Source organism: Mustela nigripes, chromosome 4, assembly GCF_022355385.1.
Source record: "Mustela nigripes isolate SB6536 chromosome 4, MUSNIG.SB6536, whole genome shotgun sequence".
In the NCBI taxonomy this organism is placed as follows: Eukaryota; Metazoa; Chordata; class Mammalia; order Carnivora; family Mustelidae; genus Mustela; species Mustela nigripes.
In genome coordinates this window covers 174396696-174417027 of record NC_081560.1, presented here as the reverse complement: position 1 = coordinate 174417027, position 20332 = coordinate 174396696, and the positions used below count along the sequence as shown (strand labels likewise).

General features: G+C 44.5%; 2 protein-coding genes across 2 annotated transcripts in view; one reads left to right on the top strand and one right to left on the bottom strand.

Annotated features, from left to right (window-relative positions):
* Positions 1–18407, bottom strand: TECTB (tectorin beta). Its single transcript, XM_059398573.1, has 10 exons — positions 18246–18407; positions 17113–17303; positions 15714–15856; positions 15536–15608; positions 9714–9817; positions 9491–9574; positions 5739–5901; positions 4057–4129; positions 2856–2888; positions 1–1749 (listed from the first exon to the last, which is right to left on the bottom strand). Exons 1-10 carry the CDS (start codon positions 18319–18321, stop codon positions 1700–1702), a joined length of 990 nt encoding a protein of 329 aa, XP_059254556.1. The 5' UTR covers positions 18322–18407; the 3' UTR covers positions 1–1699.
* The window catches only part of GPAM (glycerol-3-phosphate acyltransferase, mitochondrial), a 103311-nt gene continuing 96894 nt past the window's right edge, over positions 13916–20332 (top strand). Inside the window, exon 1 of the mRNA XM_059398572.1 lies at positions 13916–13981. The gene's annotated coding sequence lies outside the window, so the exon portion shown is untranslated. The remainder of the gene's footprint in view (positions 13982–20332) is intronic.

The following is a 20332-nucleotide window of genomic DNA, read 5'->3' as shown; positions in this document are numbered from 1 at the left end:
TTGAAGATACAAGAGCATTAAACAATATGATAAAATAAAGCAAAACTAATACAACATTGTTTTACTCGGATGGCCAAAGATTTGATCATGGCTCTAAGTAGGCTATTTAAGAGTTTTTGACTAGAACCAATAAAATGTCTTCTGCCCTTCCTTGTTATAAAAATTCTGAATTTATAAAAAGAAGAAATCCCAAACCGGCTGAAGCTCCAGCTTTGAGAACAGTTTAGACACCGCTGAGTCATTTGAATCTAGTCTGTTGCTAAACAAACGTGTACTCCATGTTTCCAGAAATTTGGGAACTTGCTGGATTTCTGAGTTCCTCAGCACAGTTCTAAAAGACTCACCCAACTACACATCTCAAAACCTCTCAAATACATTAGCCACAGAGAGACACACTGATGGGTTTTCAAAGTAAAAGCCCACTCATTAAGTCTGTACAGGACTAAGAAAAAAAGTGAGAGCTCTGGCTTTTCCTGTCCCATTCTAGCTCTGGTGTTGACAGTGCATTCTTGGGACTTGCCCAGGGGTCTATGAGGGTTGGCTCTTCAGGTTTTTTTTTTTTTTTTTTTTTTGGTTGTTGTTGGCCCTGTAAATCATTAACATCCATGCATTCTTAATCCCTGGGCTGGGGCTGGCCTCAGGGTGTGGTGCTCTGTGATGCCACTGGCCATTTTTGCAGTTGTGTTTCTGATTTTTTTGGTAGGTTCCATTCTAAGTCATAAGTCAAGGAGACAAAAACAGAGAGATACATGCTTGACTGTTAAAGACTACATGAGGTCAGACCATTCTGCACAGATGAAGATTTCTTAGATCAAATAGAAAAAAAAATTGCGAGAGCATTGCGCATCACAAGATGTAGAGTAGGATTGGGTTGACAAATTTCAGAGGACCTGTCACAGATGTCACTCCAGTGTCCTGTGCCAGCAGTGGTTTCATTTAGGCAATGCCACATCATGATGTCAAATTTCTGTTAATGTGGGTTTTATTCTTCTTAGTCCTATTTAATTGTTCATTTTCTTTTGATTTTTGAAATTTCTATCAGTTCTAAAAACAAGTTAATATCTATATGATGTTTACACTTATTTAAGAAACACTATACTAAAAACAAATTGGGTTAGCCCTGGTGGCCTCTCAAGAGTTGTTTTCCTTTCTAACACTCAGATTTGAGTATTATATTCCAGTCTGATTCCTGCATTATCATTTGAAAGATCAGAACCCCCCCTGCCTGGTGGCTCAGCCCTGGTTCTTAAATAAGCATCGCAGGGCATCAATGACAAAGGCCCCCCTTGGCAAAGTTGGCTATTCCTGTTCATTCTGTACTTAGCACTGACTTTGCGGTTATGCCCTACATTCTCCTCAATGCTCAGCTGCAATTGGTTGGGTGTGCTAGACTTTTAAAATTAGAATCGCTTTCAAATGAGTCCTCTGCAGCCCTGCCTTGAGCTTGGGGGAAAAGAGACTTCTCCATCAGCCGCAGGAGAGGAACTGCAGGATCTCGGAGCCGCGGGAAGTCCCAGGAGGAAGTGGGGCACCAAAGGCAATCACTGAAATTCATAAAAATCTCTGGAACACGTAATTGGCAAAGCTTCCCAACAGTATGCTCTTCTGTTGGTTCTTGCTGGTGGCACGATAAAAGTTCATCACGGACACAGGAGGTGATGTTGGGTGGAGGAGATGCTGCTGGCTGCCTGGTGATTTCCTACAACACGACGCAAATCCCCAGCATGACGATGAGGTGATAGAGGACATCTGTGAATCAGACAGGAGAGCAGACAGAAACACTTGACGTGGAGCAAGGACAAGGCAACAAAGGGTTAACTGGACACAAGAGTCAACCAGAAGCATTACGTGGGTTTCCATAAAACTGCACATTTTATATAAAATCCATTTATCTTTTGGGGTTTCTGCCCCTCGGTTTTGTCAGTTCCTTGCCCTCTTCCTCGTCTAAATATGGGCAACACAGTGATGGCACGTTTTACCTTAAGGCTTTCACTACGGGACTTCTTTAGAAATGAAGATCTGGGATTAGAGTCTTAAAAAGTTGGTTTACGTGATTTCCTGTAACTGTGAGAGCAAAGTCTACATCTCTGAGTTTATTAATAAATAGAACTGTCTTACCCCATCTCCTCCCATAGTTTGTTCTCCTCATCACTTGGTAAGGTCTTGGGTCTTAGCTGAAATGTTTCTTCTTGTGAGAGGCTTCCCTGGCCACTATGTAAATCATTCCTCTACCCCCACTCCAACAGTTTAACTACAGGGAAGGGCAGAGGCCTTGACTATCTCCCTCTGTAGGAGCTCCAGTGCCTAGAAGAGTAATGATGGCTGTTCTTACTGATATTTGCTGTATGCAGGGCATTCTTTGGTGCCCTTGGTTGTAACATTTAATCCATAGAGCAGGCATGTATGATAGGAGCCATTATTCGCCCAATTTCTTAGAGGAGACTGGGGAGTGGAAGGGTGAGTTCATTGCCCAAGGTCATTTAGTGAATGAGGGGCAGAGTCATAGCAAGGACTCCGAGAAATTTGTTGAAAAAAATGTATCACTGAAAATCACATTCTCTTAATGCAGGAACCCAAGCAAAGCCCCCTGATGATGTTTTTTGCTGAGAGGTGGGACCCAATTCTGCTTCGTCCAATCTGTCTCCAGATGCACCCTTCCTGCAGAGCTCAGGGACTGGCTGGAGAGACATCAGTCTACCTCTAACCCCTTCTGTCCCACTCAGGTGTGCTTTAAAGAGCAGCTTTCAATTCCTCAAGGTTTTGCTGGGGCCAAAGCTAAGCTTCTTTTAAAACACACATGTACCTTTTAAAGGCATTGCCCCATGACCCTTTGGGGAGGTGCCTCTTTTCCTTACCTGAGAAGCTATAGAGACGGAAGGATCCCCTGCCTGTAAAGAGTAAAGAGAGAGAAAGCTGAAGGTTTAAGGAAAGATCAAGGAAGGAGCCTCAGGTCTGTGTTTCCAAAATACAGACCTGACCACGTGCTCTCCCAATTAAACCAATAGCCCCCCCATTGACTTTAAGACAAAGTTTATAGCAGGGTTCACCAAAGCTTCTTTGAAAGAAGAAGAAAACCATTTTCTCCTTGGCTTTCTAAGGCAGGGGTTTGTAAACTTTCTGGAAGGGGCCAGATAATAAGCATTTCCGCTGTGGGCCCTATGGCCCCTATTGGAACCACTTGACGCTGTCTCCATAGGGTGAAAACATCCGGAGAGAGCACCTTGTGTGAACACGCGTGGCTGTGTTCCAATAAAACTTTATAGAAAACTGAAATTTGATTTCATATCATTTTTATGATATACCATAAAATATGAACTATTATTCTTTTGATTTTTTTTTTCCACCACATAAGAAGGTAAAAATTGTTCTTAGTTAGTAAAAATTGTGTAGCTACTAAAGGCCCCAGCCTTCTTCCCACAGGCCCTGCACACCCTTCATGTCATACCATTCAGGTCACACTGCAAGATTACTGACGCGAGTCTTCCCTAGGCCCTGGACTAGGGTGAATCCCCTTGCCGTGAACTCCCGTAGCGCCCTACGTCCTGCGCCCCCACTGATCGTCCCCTCCCTTGCCCTTGGCATTTAGCGGCTCTCTCCTTGCTAGGTGATGAGTTCTTGAAGACAAGGGCCATGTGGTCTCCTTTAATTCTGAAGCCCAGGGTCCAGCCCAGCCCAGGGCCAGCACTGGATGCTCTATGGAGTTTTGTTGACTTGCACTGCACATTCCCAGTACATTTTGTTGTCCGCTATTACAGTTGGCTGCCTGCTCTGCCGGGAAGCTCAGCACTTCCTAATTCCTTGGGGGCACTGGAATTTAGGCTGCAGACAGAGAGTTTCAGGGTAGTGAACAAACCTCAACTTCTTGGTTTGGCCTGAGCTATGGCTTCCCCCTCGCCCGCTCCCTCCTCATCAGGTGGGAAACCTTGAGTCGCAGGTGAAGAAGGTAGTGTCTACAAGCACAACTGGTTTGGCAATTCAGTTAAAATGCTCCGACCTGCTGTGCCTGTAAACGCAGCCCCGCAGGAACTCAGGCTTTCGGAAAACAGAGAAGCTTACTACGGAGGGAGAGCTCCACCACCAGGACGCCCCCTGTCTGGTCCCGGAGGAGACGCTTCCTCTTGTCACAGGTCTGAAGAACCCCCGCCGTGGGGGAGGGGCGGGGATGGGGGGAAGAGTGGGGGAGGGGTACGAGAAATGCACACAGGAGAGAAAAGAGAGAAAAGCGAGAGGTTAAAAAAAGAAGTCGCACACTTGATAGAGTCAAAATTCCTCAGTCAACAGATCTTGGTTACCTTACTTGTCTCTTTCTATTTATTTGTGTATTATCCAGAGCTCTGGCTTGATTCCCTCTCTAACTTGGGAGAAGGACAAAGCTTTACTCTAGGAACTCTTTACACTGGAAGAAATCCTGGGGGCGGGGTGGGGTGGGGTGAGGTGGAGAGAGGTTGGATGTGGGAGGGATTGGCCCGGTTTCTTCTGATAAAAAGTGAGGCTTTTGCCTGCCCTTAATCTCCTGACAGTGGTTTGAGAAACGGACACTTGCGAAGTGTGCTCTGGCTCATTTTCTTTTCTCTTTAAAATGTAGGGCCGCTAATTATCCTTTCATCACCTGTAAGATATCTCTGTCTGCTCCCTCCCCCTTTTTTCGTGCTTCTGTGTGACCATTTTCTGGCTAAAACAAATGAGTAGAAAGAGAGATTATAATCGTTATCTTTTTGGGGGGTTGGTTACCACAGGCTACGTGAGCAGGTGTCCTCTTGAGAAACACCGCGTTCCTGCTCTCTGGGGGTCTCTAACCCAGACAGATCAGAGCAGGCAGCCATTTGTGATTTATCACTGTTCCGTGAAGGCAGTGGTTCTCAAGCCTGAGCGTGCCTCAGAATCACCTGGAGGGGCTGTTACAGCACAGATTTCTGGGCCCACCCAGCATTTCTGAATCAGGCGGTCTGGGGGGCCTGAGAATTTGCATCCCTAACAAGTATCCAGGTGATGCTGAAGCTGTTGGGGACCACGCTGTGGCACCACTGTCCTAAGGACCGGGTTCACGCCTGGCTGTCGTGGAAACCTGTCTCCCACCTGGGATTCGCTCTGCATGTCCATGGATGGATTCTGTAGCAGCTTCTCGGTGTTGGGGGGTGCAGAGGGGAAGCTGGCCCCTGGCCTGGGCTGCACTGAACTTGGCTGTGAACCTGGGGCCCTGCTGCCCAGCGCTTCCTCTCAGAAAGTTCAGCAGTAACGGGTGTTGGGAATTTCTGTGGCATCTCTCTGGCTCGTTTCAAGTCACAGGGATGGACCCTTAAGCTGGCTGGGCAAGAGCTAAAAGTATCCATCTTTTGACTCCATCCAGTACCTATTGCTCCTACCGCCATTTTGAATTTTCCTTGTGCTTTTAAACTTTTCAAAGCATTTCCATGCCTGTTACTGTTCTCATTTTACCTAATAGGGCTCTCTGCAAAGAGAAGGGCCACGGTGACTTATCACATCACCACTGTCTTTAGAGATGAGGAAACCAGGCTCCAGAGAGTAAGCGACATGTGCCAGACCCTGTAGCTTGTTGGTGGCAGGAAGAACAGGCCCCGAATGTCTGCCCCTACACCCAGTGACCTTTCTTCCAGAATGCCCTCAGCGCACATGTACACTGGTCTGGTTACGATTCCAAGCTAAAAATACATCTTCTCAAATACCACCCCCCACCCCCACCTCGGGTCACATTCTCATTCTGGAGAGAGGAGGCTCACCACTGGGCAGGAAAGCTTCTCACTGTCACAGATGAATGTCTCACAGTGTAACCAAACCTTGGAGAGTTTGGGGATGTTCTGGAACCGGAAAGCGTTGAATTGGAAGGTGGCCCTGTGATCTTTCCCATTCTCGTGTACGAGGACAGTTTCATCGGTGGGGCAGCTGGAGCAGATGGGGCAGGGAGGAGGGAGAATTACTTCGTGAACTCTAGCAAAATCTGAGGTAGATTGGCAGGCAACAGCAACACGGCCCTGGGCTTCTATACAGCACGTTATCCTTACAAAGCACTTTGACTGGCAGCACCTTGCTTATCTTCAGGATATGAGGTCAAGTTGAGGAGCTGTGGGGTGGTGTGCTGGTTCTCATTCTATAGACACGGCACAGTGGGGTGGTGGGGGAGACTCAGGAGAAGCGGCACACTCCGTAAATCACCACACCTCGATCTCAAAGAAAGGAAATTCCTGAGAGACAAGTCATCTGAAGCACGGGGACAGGGACTGACTCCCAGTATAGACACTGGTGCTGAGAACAGCACTTCCCAGAGTGCCACCATAGCCACCTGAGCCAAGTCCTACCTTCCGCCCTTCTCTGTGTATATTGTGAGGGCTTACCGCTGGGAAATTTGAAATTACATTGTGCTATTTAAATTCTATATTGTATAGTTACCTTTGTAAAAATTTGGTCATGTTTTTAATATAGGCACAGAAAAAAAATGACCAGAGGGATACCATCTAAATGTTAATACTGGCTACTATGGAGTGGTGGAATTATGGACGGTTTCTGCTTTCTTCTTATATCTTTATATATTTTCCGAATTCTCTATGAGAATGTAGCATTTGGAAAATTCCAAAGTCCCAAAGGTAATAACTTAGGATGTTATAATGTTTTTCATTTACCAAACACACGCTCATTCCCTACCGAAGTGGCAGACATTCAGCGAGGTGTTGGGAGCAGACATGAATGTACAGCAAGGCCCACATATACTTTGGGGAGTATTGTCTGCAGGTGGCAAGGATCAGCAGATTCAGTCCTTCGTGGAAGAAAGTCTATGGGTCCAAAAGCTTAAGACCGGGGACAGCACCACAGAGGACCCCCAAATTAATGTTCCTCCAAGAGTGTCTCTCTGACTCCATTGTCAATCCAACCCAGTATACACACACCAGAGAGCCACCCCCACTATATGAGAGCCCGTGAGATGTGCCCTCCTCCACACACCCATCAGAACCAGACATCAGGGGGGCAGATTAGAGGTAGGACTGAAGGAATGTCAACTCCATGAGTTAGTGACTAAAATGAGAAGTGAACGGTATACCTTATTCTGGACCAAAGGTCAGAAGACTGGCCATGGTTGTGGTGACCTCTGAGCAACGACAGAGCTGGAGGCATTTTCCGAGTTGTGAAACAAGACCTTGGAGGCTCATTTGGTGAGTAAACCTGAGAGCCTTGTATGAACTCAGGACTTAAAATAGCTCCTTGCAGCTGGAGTGTCCAAGGCATGGTGTCAGCCAATGGAAAGCAATGTAAACGGAGCTTTGTTGGGGGCGGGAGGAGGCAAGTCCTGGGTGGGCTTATTAGATGTCTTGGCTCTGCTGCCTCTTGGCACTGGCTGTGGCACTTGCCCCTCTGTGACAGACAACTTGGGATGGTGGAATACCCAAGGGAGACTCTTACAACATCATCACAGGAGCCTTCTTCCTGACATAAGATCAAAATTCCTAATAATACATCTCTTCTAACCCCTCTGTATGCTCTTGGAAACTGGATTTTCCTCCAAAAGGGCCCAGTGTGAACCCAAAGCATCTGGGAGATTAAGGGAGTGGACTATCTCATTGCTCTCTTTTCACTGGTTTTTGTGCAAGTATCTCCAACCTCAAGGGGACATTTTAGCTAGGCAGAATATGAAACTAGATGAGGACTTCTTTAATTTGGCTCTGCTTCAACATAGGTTCTCAGGGTTTGCCCAGGAACCCTTTGATGGGGTAGGTCAGCTGTGTGTCTGCATGTGTAACAGATACCCTAGGAAATTCCTATATGCACTAGAGTCTGGGGACTGCCTCTGTAGACTACCACAAAGCCACAAGCGTTCCTTTGTCTACCATCTTACACATCTGCCAGTTGGAAGCAGCAGTACCAGAGCAATTTGCAGGGAGAGGTTTCCATGGTATGGCAGAGCCTTTGTCCTATGTAGCCATTGTCTGAGAGCTTCCCAGAGCCTGATCATAATTTCAGGTCCCTATAGGTCACGAATTTATTTCACAATCTCCCCGAAGTCATTTGATTGCACCATTGTCAAGAGAACCTAAAGGAATCCTTCTGTAATAGGTATGACGTCCAAATGAAGCTACCATCTCTGCAGGAAGCTTTGCTGGGTTACTTAGATGTGGTTCTGCTGGCCTGTCCTACCGACATCTCTCAGGAAATAAAGCTGCCTGAGTTGAGTCCCAAATCGTCCATCCCCTGACTAGCTCTAGACTTTGGGCAAGTTTCTAAGCCTGTTTACACCTCAGATTTCTACTGCTAAAGTACTACCTACTTTCTAGGGGTTTGATGAAATTAGTATTTGTAAGGCACTGACCTAGAACACGCTGGTATGTTGTAAGTGCTGTTAAGTGTTTGCTAAGTAAAAATAAATAGTTAAAGGTCCAAGGTGGCTCTGCCTTTGTTATCTAATCATTTTTGTCCCCAGCCCCAATATTTACTTAGCTCTGAAGGCTTCTGGTGGCAGCACGGGCACACCGGTCCATTTGGGTTTGGGGAATGGTCTCTTTTGCATTTACTGTTCATTGTGTGTCTGATGCCCACATCTCTAATCTAGCTCAACCTGTCCTCTCTTTTCCAAAAGTACAGTTCTAGGTGTTTTCCAGAAAACTGTCCTCTCAAGCTCAACATGTCATCCCTGAACTCAAGGAGACTCCAAACCCTTATCCAGAATCTTCTTCCCTAATGCCCAACACCAAACAGTTCCTCACCTCTACAACCCATAACTGTGATGGCACATATTTCTCAGGCTCCTTGCCCGTCCTTCTCTCCACCCCATATCTGATTGGTTGTTAAATTTTGATCACCTCTCCGTCCCTTGGATGACCTTCCCATTCACTTGGCTACACCTCAGTTCAGGCCATGGCCTCTAATCTGGTCTTTCCACGCACCACCTCCCCGCCCCTGCCATGCACTGCTTCTAATCCGTGCCATGGATGACTTCCAGAGTTGTCTTTCTATTATAGAATCCCAATACTTTTGTCCTCTACTCAGAAATTTTAAGAACTCCCCATTATTCCATTATCTACTGAATCAGTAACAAAAAACAGTGATATTAAGATGACTGGATACTGACTAGGTACTACATGCTTAGCTTTTTATACAGACTGTCTGATTTAGGTCTTAACCAGGGTTCTGGTGTCAGATTAATTGGGTTTGAACTCACTTCCCCACAAATACACACACTAAGTAAGTGACATTACTTAGCCCCCCCTGTGCCTCAGTTTCCTCACCTCAAAAATAGGGATGGTAGTCATAATGGCTGCCTCTTGTAAGGCAAAAGAGTTAATAAATGGTGAAGCTCTCAGAAGAGTACCTGGTACCAGAAAGCTCTGTATAAATATTTGCTGGTATCAGTGCTCAGTCCGGAGGCACAGAGGGTGTCACAGATGTGACCCTGAGGCTTCACCTCTTCTTCCCAAGCCATCCCAAGCCAAAGGGTCCCCAGACCTACCCCACTTCTCAGCACTGTGCTCTGGAGGGTGATACTTACCCCTTGTTGATTAGCTGCCATTGAAGGGGGTACATAAAATCGGCTGATGGGGTGGCCCAACAGCTGTTCAAAACCACTTTAAACCTGGAAATGCAATAAAATGCATCACCTTGAGCCAGAAAGTTGTATGCCTAGAAACATCTGGTAATTAAAAAGTCTCTTGGCTGATCTTTTTTTCTCTTTTTTGGCTTTAAAAATATAAACAGGGAGGAAACATACTTACCTGACACTCAACCCTTTGGCTTCTACTCCTGCAAACAGATCTGAACCGATTTCGGATGTCTCCAAGACAAAAGGGGCTTCCTTCTTCGTAGAGAACTTGGCATTCTTTGGGAGGAAATTGACACTGGACATTACAACCTCTCAGACTGAGCAGCTGGGTGTGATAGGAGCAGATGGTCTGGGGTGGGGACACATCCAAGGGCACAGGTATATGCGAGACCACAGAGAGACCCTCAGGGACTAGAGAAGCTGTACTTCTTAGGATGCTGGTGCCATCTTGGAAGGGATGAGGGTATCCCATCTCTGGATTTGCTGGTCACAATGAGACACATACTGTATGTCCCATCTCTGCAGCCAGGAGCAAGATTTGGCTTATAGAAAAAAGCAGAATCCAAGAATGCTGAGTCACTGGGCTTTACTTAATCACCCATGGGGATAGGGATAAAACACAGACAACCCCGCTTAGCTCTTGCTCACTTCCACTGTTTGCCCGAGCAGATTCCAGCCTGGGTCAGAGAGTGTATGATCTCATTCCAGTACAGTTACCAACAAAGGCAACAGCAATAACTAACTGATCACCTACTGTGTGTCAGGCACCACTCAGACTATATTGGGATAGTCTCTGTGTCAGGATATCCAGTATTTGGAGATATAGCTGGGAACAAAGCAAAGATCTCTGTCTCTAAGCACCTGACATTCCAGCAAGGGATGCAGACCATAGACAGTAGACAAGTGAATTATACAATATGTTGCAAGAGAATACAGTACATGGCATAGAAAAACTGTAACAGGGGCACCTGGGTGGCTCAGTGGGTTAAGCCGCTGCCTTTGGCTCAGGTCATGATCTCAGGGTCCTGGGATCGAGCCCCACATCAGGCTGTTTGCTCAGCGGGGGGAGCCTGCTTCTCTCTCTCTCCCTCTCTCTGTCTGCCTCTCTGCCTACTTGTGATCTCTCTGTGTCAAATAAATAAATAAAATCTTTTTTTAAAGAAAGGAAAATAAAAACTAACAAATGTAGAGGAGGGGAGGGTAAATTGGAAGTGTAAGGAAGGCAAGCTGCAAGTTTAAATACAGTTGTAGTTAAGGAGCTCTCATCAAGGTTGTGACATTTGAGCCAAGACTTGAAGGAAGCAAGGAAGCCTGTGTTTCCAGGCTAAGTACTGATACAAAGAAATGCTTCTGTAGTGCCTGTAGTGCACACAGGCATCTGGGGAAGAATGTTCCAGCTAAGGCAAAAGCCCCAGGTGACAGTGTAGTTAGCAGGACAGCAAGGAGGCCAATATGCTGAAGCTTGAGTGAGCAGAGGGGGTTGGGGAAAGGTAGGAAGTGAGGGGGGGTAGGCGGTGAAGTGGGAGAGGCTATGGGAATGGATCCAGAAGACTGTGGTCGCCTCTCTAAGTGCCAAGGGAGTATGGCCCTGATTGAAACACAGGAGCAACAGCCATTGATCCCTGGTGCGGTGTGTGCGGTCTTCACTTGGTATCTTCATCAGGCAGTTCTGGGGGAGTTATTATAATATAGTAGTATGTCCAGTGGACCTGCCCAAGGAGGCTGATTTTTCCATTCATTGTCTTAGTTTCACTCAACTTTAGTAACAACATTTCACTACTCTCTGATTTGAGCCTCCAGAGACAACAGCATCAAGACAGAAGGACAAGGTCGCTGGGCTAATCCTAGCTCCCACCACCAACTTACAGGCAAGTCAGACGTTTGGGTCTCAGTTCCCCATCTGCAAAATGGAAGTAATCTTTGCCTTCACCAACCTTGCAGAGATGTTTTTATGATGGTGATTTTACGTAATAGAAGCACAAAGCTTAAACCAGGATGCTAGTTAAAAGATTGAGTTTCTTGGACTTAGAGATTTGCAGAACCACAATGAGTAAACAGAGTCAGCAAGGATATCTAGTTGCGATGGACTTTAGCCCCTGACCATCTAATTTAGGGCATTTGCTGAGAGGCCTCAGAATCACCTTCTAGTGGCTCTTATATTTTTTCCTGATTGTGGGTCCAGCTAGGGCTCCCTAAGTCAGTCACTCAGAAGTCAGTTCTTTTCTTCCTGTCGGCCGACCTCTGTACCCCTTAAATGGTTGCAATAATTAAACAATAATGTTCTTAACCATCAGTGATTTACTAGCTTACCATACAGTGAAAGTTGCAGATTTACAATGGTTGTTACTGTTTATGATTACTTTCTGAGACTTGTCGTATTTCCCAAGACTGTTAACAAATGTGGGACCTAACCTGGGGACCACAGTGCAGTCCCCCAACCTAGCCACAGGTGCTTCTCCCAGCCCCATCTCCCAGGAATCAGCCCATGGGGTAGCAGAATATTGGAATAATGCTTCTACGTGTGATTCTCTTACAAAGTGGAGAGGAGAATCTGTTAATTCTCCTCTGAAATTCCATTTCTGAAACAAACACTTTTAATGGTCGGTTTCTCCACTTGTCACCTTATAGCTAAGGCAATCCTCTTCTCAGCATGATCTCCTCCTACTTTCTTTATAACATGGTTAGGGGCCTATTTCCAGATATCTTTATCCTATAATACCTGTATCATTTGTTTTGGCATTACTGGAAACATAGAAACACCACATAAACTACACATTTGTGGAACAGGAGGGAAGAACACCTTGAAAAATCAAGCCTTCCAGTCCCTTTACTTGATGGAAAGACTGAATCACAATGGTCCATTGACATGGATAGGATGAGTACATCTGTTTTAACAGCGGTTCATGTGGGCAAGATCTGGGAGCTGTTGTTGCTTATAAGCGCAATGTGAGATAGAAATGAAAGAGAGCAGCACAAAGCTAATATAATTCTGGAACATGTTCCTAGAGTCTTTTAAAACTAAGAAGGTCACCCCTGACCCACTGTGCCCTGCAGATGTCTGACAGGGTCTAGAATATAACATTTCAGGTCTGGGCTTTGCTTTGAAGTGGGGCAGTGGCCAACTGGATAGTCCCCAGAGAGGAGGGAATAGGATGATGGAACACCAGTGGTGGGAGATGTTGGGTAAGATAAGCTCAAGAAAGTTGAAGGCCCATCAGCAACATCATGACTCAGTATTATTTCAGAAGACAGAACAATGACTAATGGGCTATGGTTCAGGATATCAGATTTCATATGCTGATTGAAAATGGGAAAGGTCAACTTGCCCTTGTCCTTGGGAAAGGTAGGGAGCCCACTCTTTAGCAATCTTGCAGAAGAGCTTTGGACATTGGGTGGAAGGTCAAGGTTGATCACCTCTGAAGATTGTTCTGACTTTGGAAGCCTATGAATTTGGACTCTAATGCTTGCATTTTTTCTATCCCAAGTCTTTCCCCGGGTCTCAGTCTAACTAAGAAGAATGGTCAATACTATTTTGATTGCATAGAAGTCAACCCAATCCCACACTGACATTGATGGTGTAAAGGTAACAACACTATTATGGTAGCTGCTGGTGCCAGGAACTCTCAGAGTTTTCACTTTATATGGGGCCAAAGGCTGTGACCATGAGTTTGGCAACTTTGCAGGCACATACCTTGTACCAGGTAGTATGGTAAATGCTTCATAAAAATAGTTTTACTTAATCCTCATAATAAACATATGGGATAAGTGCTATTATTATTTTTATTTAACAAATTAATAGATGAAGGCCCCAAGGGGTTAACTAACTTACCACGATCACACAACTAGTAAATGGCAAAACTAGACCTTAAACCAGTGGGCCAACGGCAGACTATTTTCTTAAGCACACTGCTAGTCCACTTCTGCAAGCTGACTACCTTCCTTTATTTTGGATTAGGGGCCAAAATAAAGTCAATTCCCGACTTCTTGCCAGGAATATCAACTATGGGCTGTTGGCAGGACTGAGTGGGAGGGGGTAGAGGGAGAAAAGAGGAAGCACGTTGAGTAGAACTAGTGGTTTTGGAGCCCAACACTCGGAGCTCTTGGAATCCTAAGCAATTAGCTGTGCATTGATTTCTTTGTCCCATCGAGGGCACAGCTCTGTCTCTGGTAATTTGATGGAAATGTATGCAGGGGGCAGCTGTTGCTTCAGAGACACACAAGAATGCTCTCAGAGCGGAAGAAGGGAGGAGAAGAAAAATACCAGCCGCGCGGGTCAGGCCTAGGAAACCAAGCCCATGGTAGGAATATTAATCAGTACAAAAGTTTCTGTTGCAACATCAGACCCCCTCTTTGTTGAGACCTGTTTGTCCTGTAAGGGTCTTGATGGGCCCCAGGGGACGCCTTAGCCTCATTTCTAGAACAGCTCAAGAAAGTGTCCTGGTAAGTCTGTCTCTCCAGCCCAGAGGATGATCTGGGAGGTGATGAGGCTACACCTCTTTTTGTTTGTTTGTCTTCTTAAAAAAGAACAGATTCCTTCCAGCGCTAAGATGTGATATATATTTCTGAAACTTAGCCCAACATGGCAGATGGTGGGTGATAATTTTTGAGAACCCTCATGCCTCTCTATTGCCAGCTGTCATAAAATCTTCATAGGATCGTATCTGTGATTTTATCTGGTTAAGATAACAATCGTGCATATCTGGACAGGGGCTCAGTAGTAAAGACTGGCCATTGCCGTGATGTCCCCTGAGACTGTTGTTGATGAGTGAGTCCATTTTTCTCTCTGGACAACCTTCAGCAGTTATGATGTTGTCATCTTTTAATCCCCCTGCTGGTCCATACTACATTTAACCTCCTGATTATAGGCCCAGGAGTTCTAAGGGATTCCTTTTCTCTGGAATTAACCACTAGCCATGTGTGGTCAGGGTCCAACCTAGGTTCTTTGGGACCTTAACTCTTCTATGACTTACAGTCCTTTAAAAAAAAAAAAAGAATCAAAATTTTGAATATGAAATTAAACACAGAGCCTTGAATGAGGCCAGTGCAAAAGAGGGATCATGAAACCCAAGCTCCATCCCCTTCATAGGAAGTAAGGCTCAGAGAGCAGTGCTAAGAGATCCGTATGTTAGACTGGGCACTGCTCCACACTATCTGTGGGGTCATGGGCACACCATTTCCTCCTTCTGTGCTGTAGATCCTTGACTGCAAAATGGACCTGGTGACTCTGGGATTCCTTCTAGAGGATTTCTCACCTTCCGAGTTCACCTGGATTGGTAGCTTCTAGGCAGCAGGGAAAGCAAGTTCAAAGAGTTCAAGGCCAGTTGAATTCTAGGTAATAGAGTCCTTTCTTTTGTGAAATGAATGCGTTGGGCACGATGGCTTCTAAGGATATCTCCCAGTTCTAACATTCTTTGTAAAAGTTTCTATTTCTGCCTGCATCTTCCTCTAGCCAGCTGGAGTGTCACTGTAAGTATGCTTCTTCGTTGGAACCTGCAGGTTTAAAAAACCCAACACCCCTTCTAGACAGGAGGGCAGCTGGACTAATGGCTGTGGCTTATTTAGTTTTATTTTGAGAGACCAAATGGTGCCTTCAACTTCAATGACGCTTTAACAGGAGCTAGATTCTAATACCACTCTCTGGAGCGGGTTGCAATGGAAACTAAGACGGTTTAAGAGTTAGACACTGGCTGTCTTACTGCCTCTTGACTTCTGATGACTCAGAGGATTGCCCTTGCCTCAGTTTTATCATAAGATGGGAACGTGCACTTTCTATCTCTGTGGCCCTTTTATGGCTCCTCTACCCAGTCTATGACTCAACCTTCCTGTGGCATCTATTCTTTGAAGAGGTTTAAAACTAGACCGAAGCTTATGTCTTAATTTGAATTCAAGAATGGGGCTCTGCAGAGAGCTTAGGGAAGAGCAAACCCCAAGGAAGCCTCCCGTCATCTCCTGAAAAGACCACAGGACACTAATGAGATCCTGGAGACCACTTACAGTATAGAAGTTGAGAGACAACTGGCTTTCAAATGTGCCCATGCTCCCATTCTTCACGTGAACAGTGGCCACTCTGAAAAGGGGAGAGAATTTTGCATAAGGACTGAAACATGCCTGATTGACAGGGACTGCAGAACACACACAAGGCAGCCAACCCTCCACTCTCAGAGCAACTTACCTTTGGTCAAAGGCAGCCTGGTTCACCAAGTAGGTGGAGTGATAGGTGCAGGAGAAGGAGTAGTTCACGGGCTGATTCTTTACAATCACTGTGCTGTCATTGGAAACGATGTGGCTATAGAAGTGGTAGATGGGGGGCTTGTACTGGAGAGAGGAAGAAGGCAGTTAGGGTGGCCCTGGACCCCATGATGAGAAGGAGGGTCCCGGGAAAAGTGACCAAAGATGGTCAGACCTATGGGGAGACGTCAATGGTGAGCTGTGAATTTCCACAAAGAGTTCTTGAGTATGTTTGACTAAGATTGTTTAAAATAATATGGGTTGAATGTTGCACACTTACAAGAGATCTGTATTGGGCTTCTACCCAAAAAGAACAGGCTAAAGAATCTCTGTTTCCCAGCATCAACTTTTTATCCACTTCCCCCATCCAAATAATCTTACATGACTACCTTTGCCCATCTCCCATGTCTAGAACATGTCATTATTTGTTCTTTCCCTCTCCCAATAATGAACACTACTTCTGTGGCTTTTTCCTCTGGCTTGTTGAACTCCTAGATCACAGAATATTGGAGTTGTAAGGGATCTTGAACATTTATGGGAGAGGTGACCTGCCTAGGACCACACGGATGATTTCTAGTTCACTCTTCCAGGATACTCAAAGACATGCTGTTTCTATGAATCATGTCCATAACTCTCTAAATCACTGAGTCCTCATGGGGCCTTTAGGAAGAGAAGGTGGCCTTGGGACCGTCTCCTGTCATTTTCTGAGACCTCACGTCTTCTGTAATCAAGGTAGTAGGAATGCTAAAGGTCAGCAGTGGAAAAGACTCCCTTTGTGACTATACCTCTACTGGTCCTGTGGTCCCCAACTTTGACTTAATTGGAAGGTCTCCGACGTCTCCTCTGACCTATAAGGATATTCGGCAAGAGGTTGCATGTGGTTCCTTCTAATTCTGATTATCTGTCTCAGGTACTTCACAAGACTCAATTATAAATTATATTATACTTTGGTTACTCCTGTAAAGTACATTTCCAACTACTTCAAAGTCTTGAGCCAAGGATGTCCCACCATCCAACCCGGAAGGATGGTAGCTTGTGAGCACACGCTTAGAACTCAGAGCAAGGTAGAGGTGGGAAATGTGTATTGTTCTACTCACCAAAGGTGGCTTAGTTCACTCAGGCAACAAATTAGGAGAATAAAATTCAAATCCAAAGAGTCACTTAAACGAGGCAGAGAAGAAGAATTTAAATAACACTAACATTCCAGGAAATAAGAGTCAGGATTGGCTCTTAAAAGGAAATTGGTGAATTCTGAATCCTTTTAAGGGTGGGCAGCAGACATCTTATTTTGGGGCCCCAATTGCATGATCCTAACAACTCTTCATTGTGTGGCTTAGACTTACCTCGGACTGGGTTCCACAATAAGACTTGTTTTTAGGTGACAAATCCGGGATCACAAATTGATAGTAACCCCCTTCATGGACCCCGTTGTAACACAGCCCCCCGAGGGCCAGCTGATGTACTTCCCAGCCATAGGGACACTCGGGGATTTTGGTGATGATGGTTTTGGGATAACAAAACACAAGAATGACATCTAGGAAAAGGATACACATGGTTTGAAATCAGGTATGGTAATCATATTAATATTCATAAAGGACAGTGGGTTCTAGCCACACCTGAACATGCAAAGCAGTTGGATAAAAACACTTTCCTTTCTATTCTTCATGAACCGTGATGACTGTTCTACCTAAACCCCAGTCTCTGAAGTTTTCTAGTTTTTGCTACATCTTGTGATATCTGCATGATACTTACTATGTACTCAAAATTGGTCCACTTTTCAGCTTTAATCTATTTTAAGGAATATATTTGTTAAACCAGATTGAATGGATTAGAAATACAGATAAATTTGGGGACATCTGGGTGGCTCAGTGGGTTAAAGCCTCTGCCTTCGGCTCAGGTCATGGTCTCAGGGTCCTGGAATAGAGCCCCTTCATCAGGCTCTCTGCACAGCAGGTAGCCTGCTTCCCCCTCTCTCTCTGCCTGACTTCCTGCCTCCTTGTGATCTCTGTCTGTCAAATAAATAAATAAAATCTTAAAAAGAAAAGAAATCTAGATAAATTTAGAAATAGATACAAATTTCTGTGCTTATGGAAGTGAGCAAATAATTTAAATTTTTTTAAATGTCCATTTCATGCACAGAACATAGATTCAATAAGTCAAAAACGAAATAGATTATGTATTTATTAAATTGTTGTAATATATTGTTTATTTGTTAAAAATAAATATTTTCATATCTATTTATGTATCTATCTATCCATTCATCTATCTAGGATTTTATAATTTTAGAAGTCTCAAGTTTCTCCAATACACTGTTATTTCCCACGGGAAAAGTCTGGTTGGCACTGCGTGCTTAACTGCATCTACTTGGTTAGGGTACTGATACTGCATTTTGATAGCAAGAGAAGCACAGAGCTTTGCAAAGAGAGTCTTCTGGAAACTTCCCTTTAGGGAAAGATGGGCTAGCCCCAGGGCATACCTGCTTTATTCGGAGTGCAAGATCTCGCAGAGGCTTCCACAAAGACAGCCAACAGGACAAAGGCCCTCATCACCATCGCTTCTCAGAACTTGCTCTTTGCCAGTTGGCCTTGAAACCAAGCTGGCCAAATCTTCACAATCCTGCTGGAGAGCCCGAGCCTGGGTCATTCTAGGTCAGAAACAGGAGCGAAAAGTTAAAAATCTAGGATGAAAACAAAGCAGCACACCATAATCTTGGGGGAAATTTTCAAGGGAGATCCATAATTCTGTTCCTTGTCCGCACCGAGAGGCAAAAAGTGGTGTTCCTACCACTGGGAACGTCAGTGACACAGGCCGTTGCTCATGTTTCTGACTGTTTCATTCTCTCCGGATTGTAGAGGCTGCCTTCCCAGATGCTCCCTAAATCTCCGGCCTCAGTCCTAGCTCGACTTTATATCAGCTGAGGGTGTAAAAGAAACCAGCTCCAGATAAATCACAATGGACATGCATTGCCCACTGTGGGAGGAAATAAAGGGAAACCTGGCGTAGTAATCCGATGGGACGCTCAGGTTCAGCCACTTGAATCTAGTTCCTCTTACTTCACGGAGTTGGAAAAACCATTTTGTTTTGTTTTGTTTTGTTTTGTTTTTAACTGCTTCAAACAGGATTGGAATAAGAAGCTGAATTTTTCCCCCCCTTACAAAAAATAACTTCGATTGGAGGCCAACTAATTTCTGCACAGTTCTAGAGGACGATTTTCCTTTTTTATGTCTTGGTTTCTTGGCTTTAATTCTTGCATTCTTAGTTTTTTATGGAGGCTATCTAAACTTTAAATGAAAGAAGACCCAAGTTGGACAGTGTTACAATTGCTACTCAAACAAAAAATAGGTTGTTTGTATTAATGCAAACATGTTAAGGGATCCCCCCCCCAACCCCGCCAACACATATTTTTTTAGTAAACCCTGAACTAGAATGTCATCCTGGCATTTCTTTAAAACATCATCCCGAACCCAACTTTATATTTTAGATCTCCCGGCTTTTGAAGCTTTGTTAGTCCCCCAGAGCAGTGATATTGCAAGAAGGAACTTAGAAAGGTAATCTTATGATTCAGTCCTCAGTCACCAAACAAGATCTCCCTAAAAACAACAGATAAAACTGAGAAGTTCCCGAATATATTACCTGAGGGTTTTTTGTTTTTAATCACCCAGAAATTTAAGAATGAAGAATCAGTGTTTGTTTTAATTTTTGTTTTTGGAGGAAACAGACTCTTTTATCAATCAATGGAAGACACTGTGTAAAACCCTTCGAGAGCCATTGTAAAGAGTACTGGAAAATGCCCTCCTTTTTGGCAAGGCTTTATAATGTAGCTGAGAAACTAAGTCACCAATACACAGTGGTTCAGAGTTAGAATACTGGGTTAAAGCATTGTTTTGCTACTTACTACATTTCCTTAGTTTTAAGATACCCATTCCTCCTTCTGAGCTCACATAATTTAGTGTTGTGGAAACACGGGGATGTGTTTATTAGCAGTGCGCATACCTAACATGGTAGCAATTCCTTGTTTCCTAAAAATCTAATGGTAAGTTGCTGGTATGTCTTACAATGATGGTGTCAAAAAACCGAAGAAGTAACCCTGTGGCAAGTCCTTAAAAATTTCCATGACTCAGTTTCCTTCTCTCTAAATGGAGGCATAACCCTGGGCTTACCTTACAGAGTAGAATAGCAATGAAATGCAGGCTCCTACAAGCTACGAAGTAGTCAATAAATAACAGAGTACATGAAAAGACAGCCAACAGTTTTATATAAGTGTGTATGTCCTTGAGTTTTTTCCCCCCTCACAGAGAAGGACCATGTGTTTCCTCATAGATTCATTTAACAGGAGACATATCTATATTGTATAAAGTGATATTGCAAGAAGGAACTTATGTACGTATTTTCTGGATAAAGACATGCATATTGTACAACAGACATGCATGTATAATGGACACGCATGTATTTTATGGATAAAGACTAAATGGACTGAAGAAGGGAGGGCATAGAACACATTAATTTTTTTTATATAGACACTTGGATCAAATTCTGTGTGGCTTGTATATACCGATCTTCACA

Coding starts and splice junctions, on each gene's coding strand:
- TECTB (XM_059398573.1), bottom strand. CDS start 18,321: ATGGTGATGAGGGCCTTTGTCCTGTTGGCTGTCTTTGTGGAAGCCTCT. Junction 17,304..18,245: donor TTGCACTCCGAATAAAGCAG/GTATGCCCTGGG, acceptor TCCTTTTCCTAG/ATGTCATTCTTGTGTTTTGT. Junction 2,889..4,056: donor GGTGGAGCTCTCCCTCCGTA/GTAAGCTTCTCT, acceptor TACTCTTTACAG/GCAGGGGATCCTTCCGTCTC.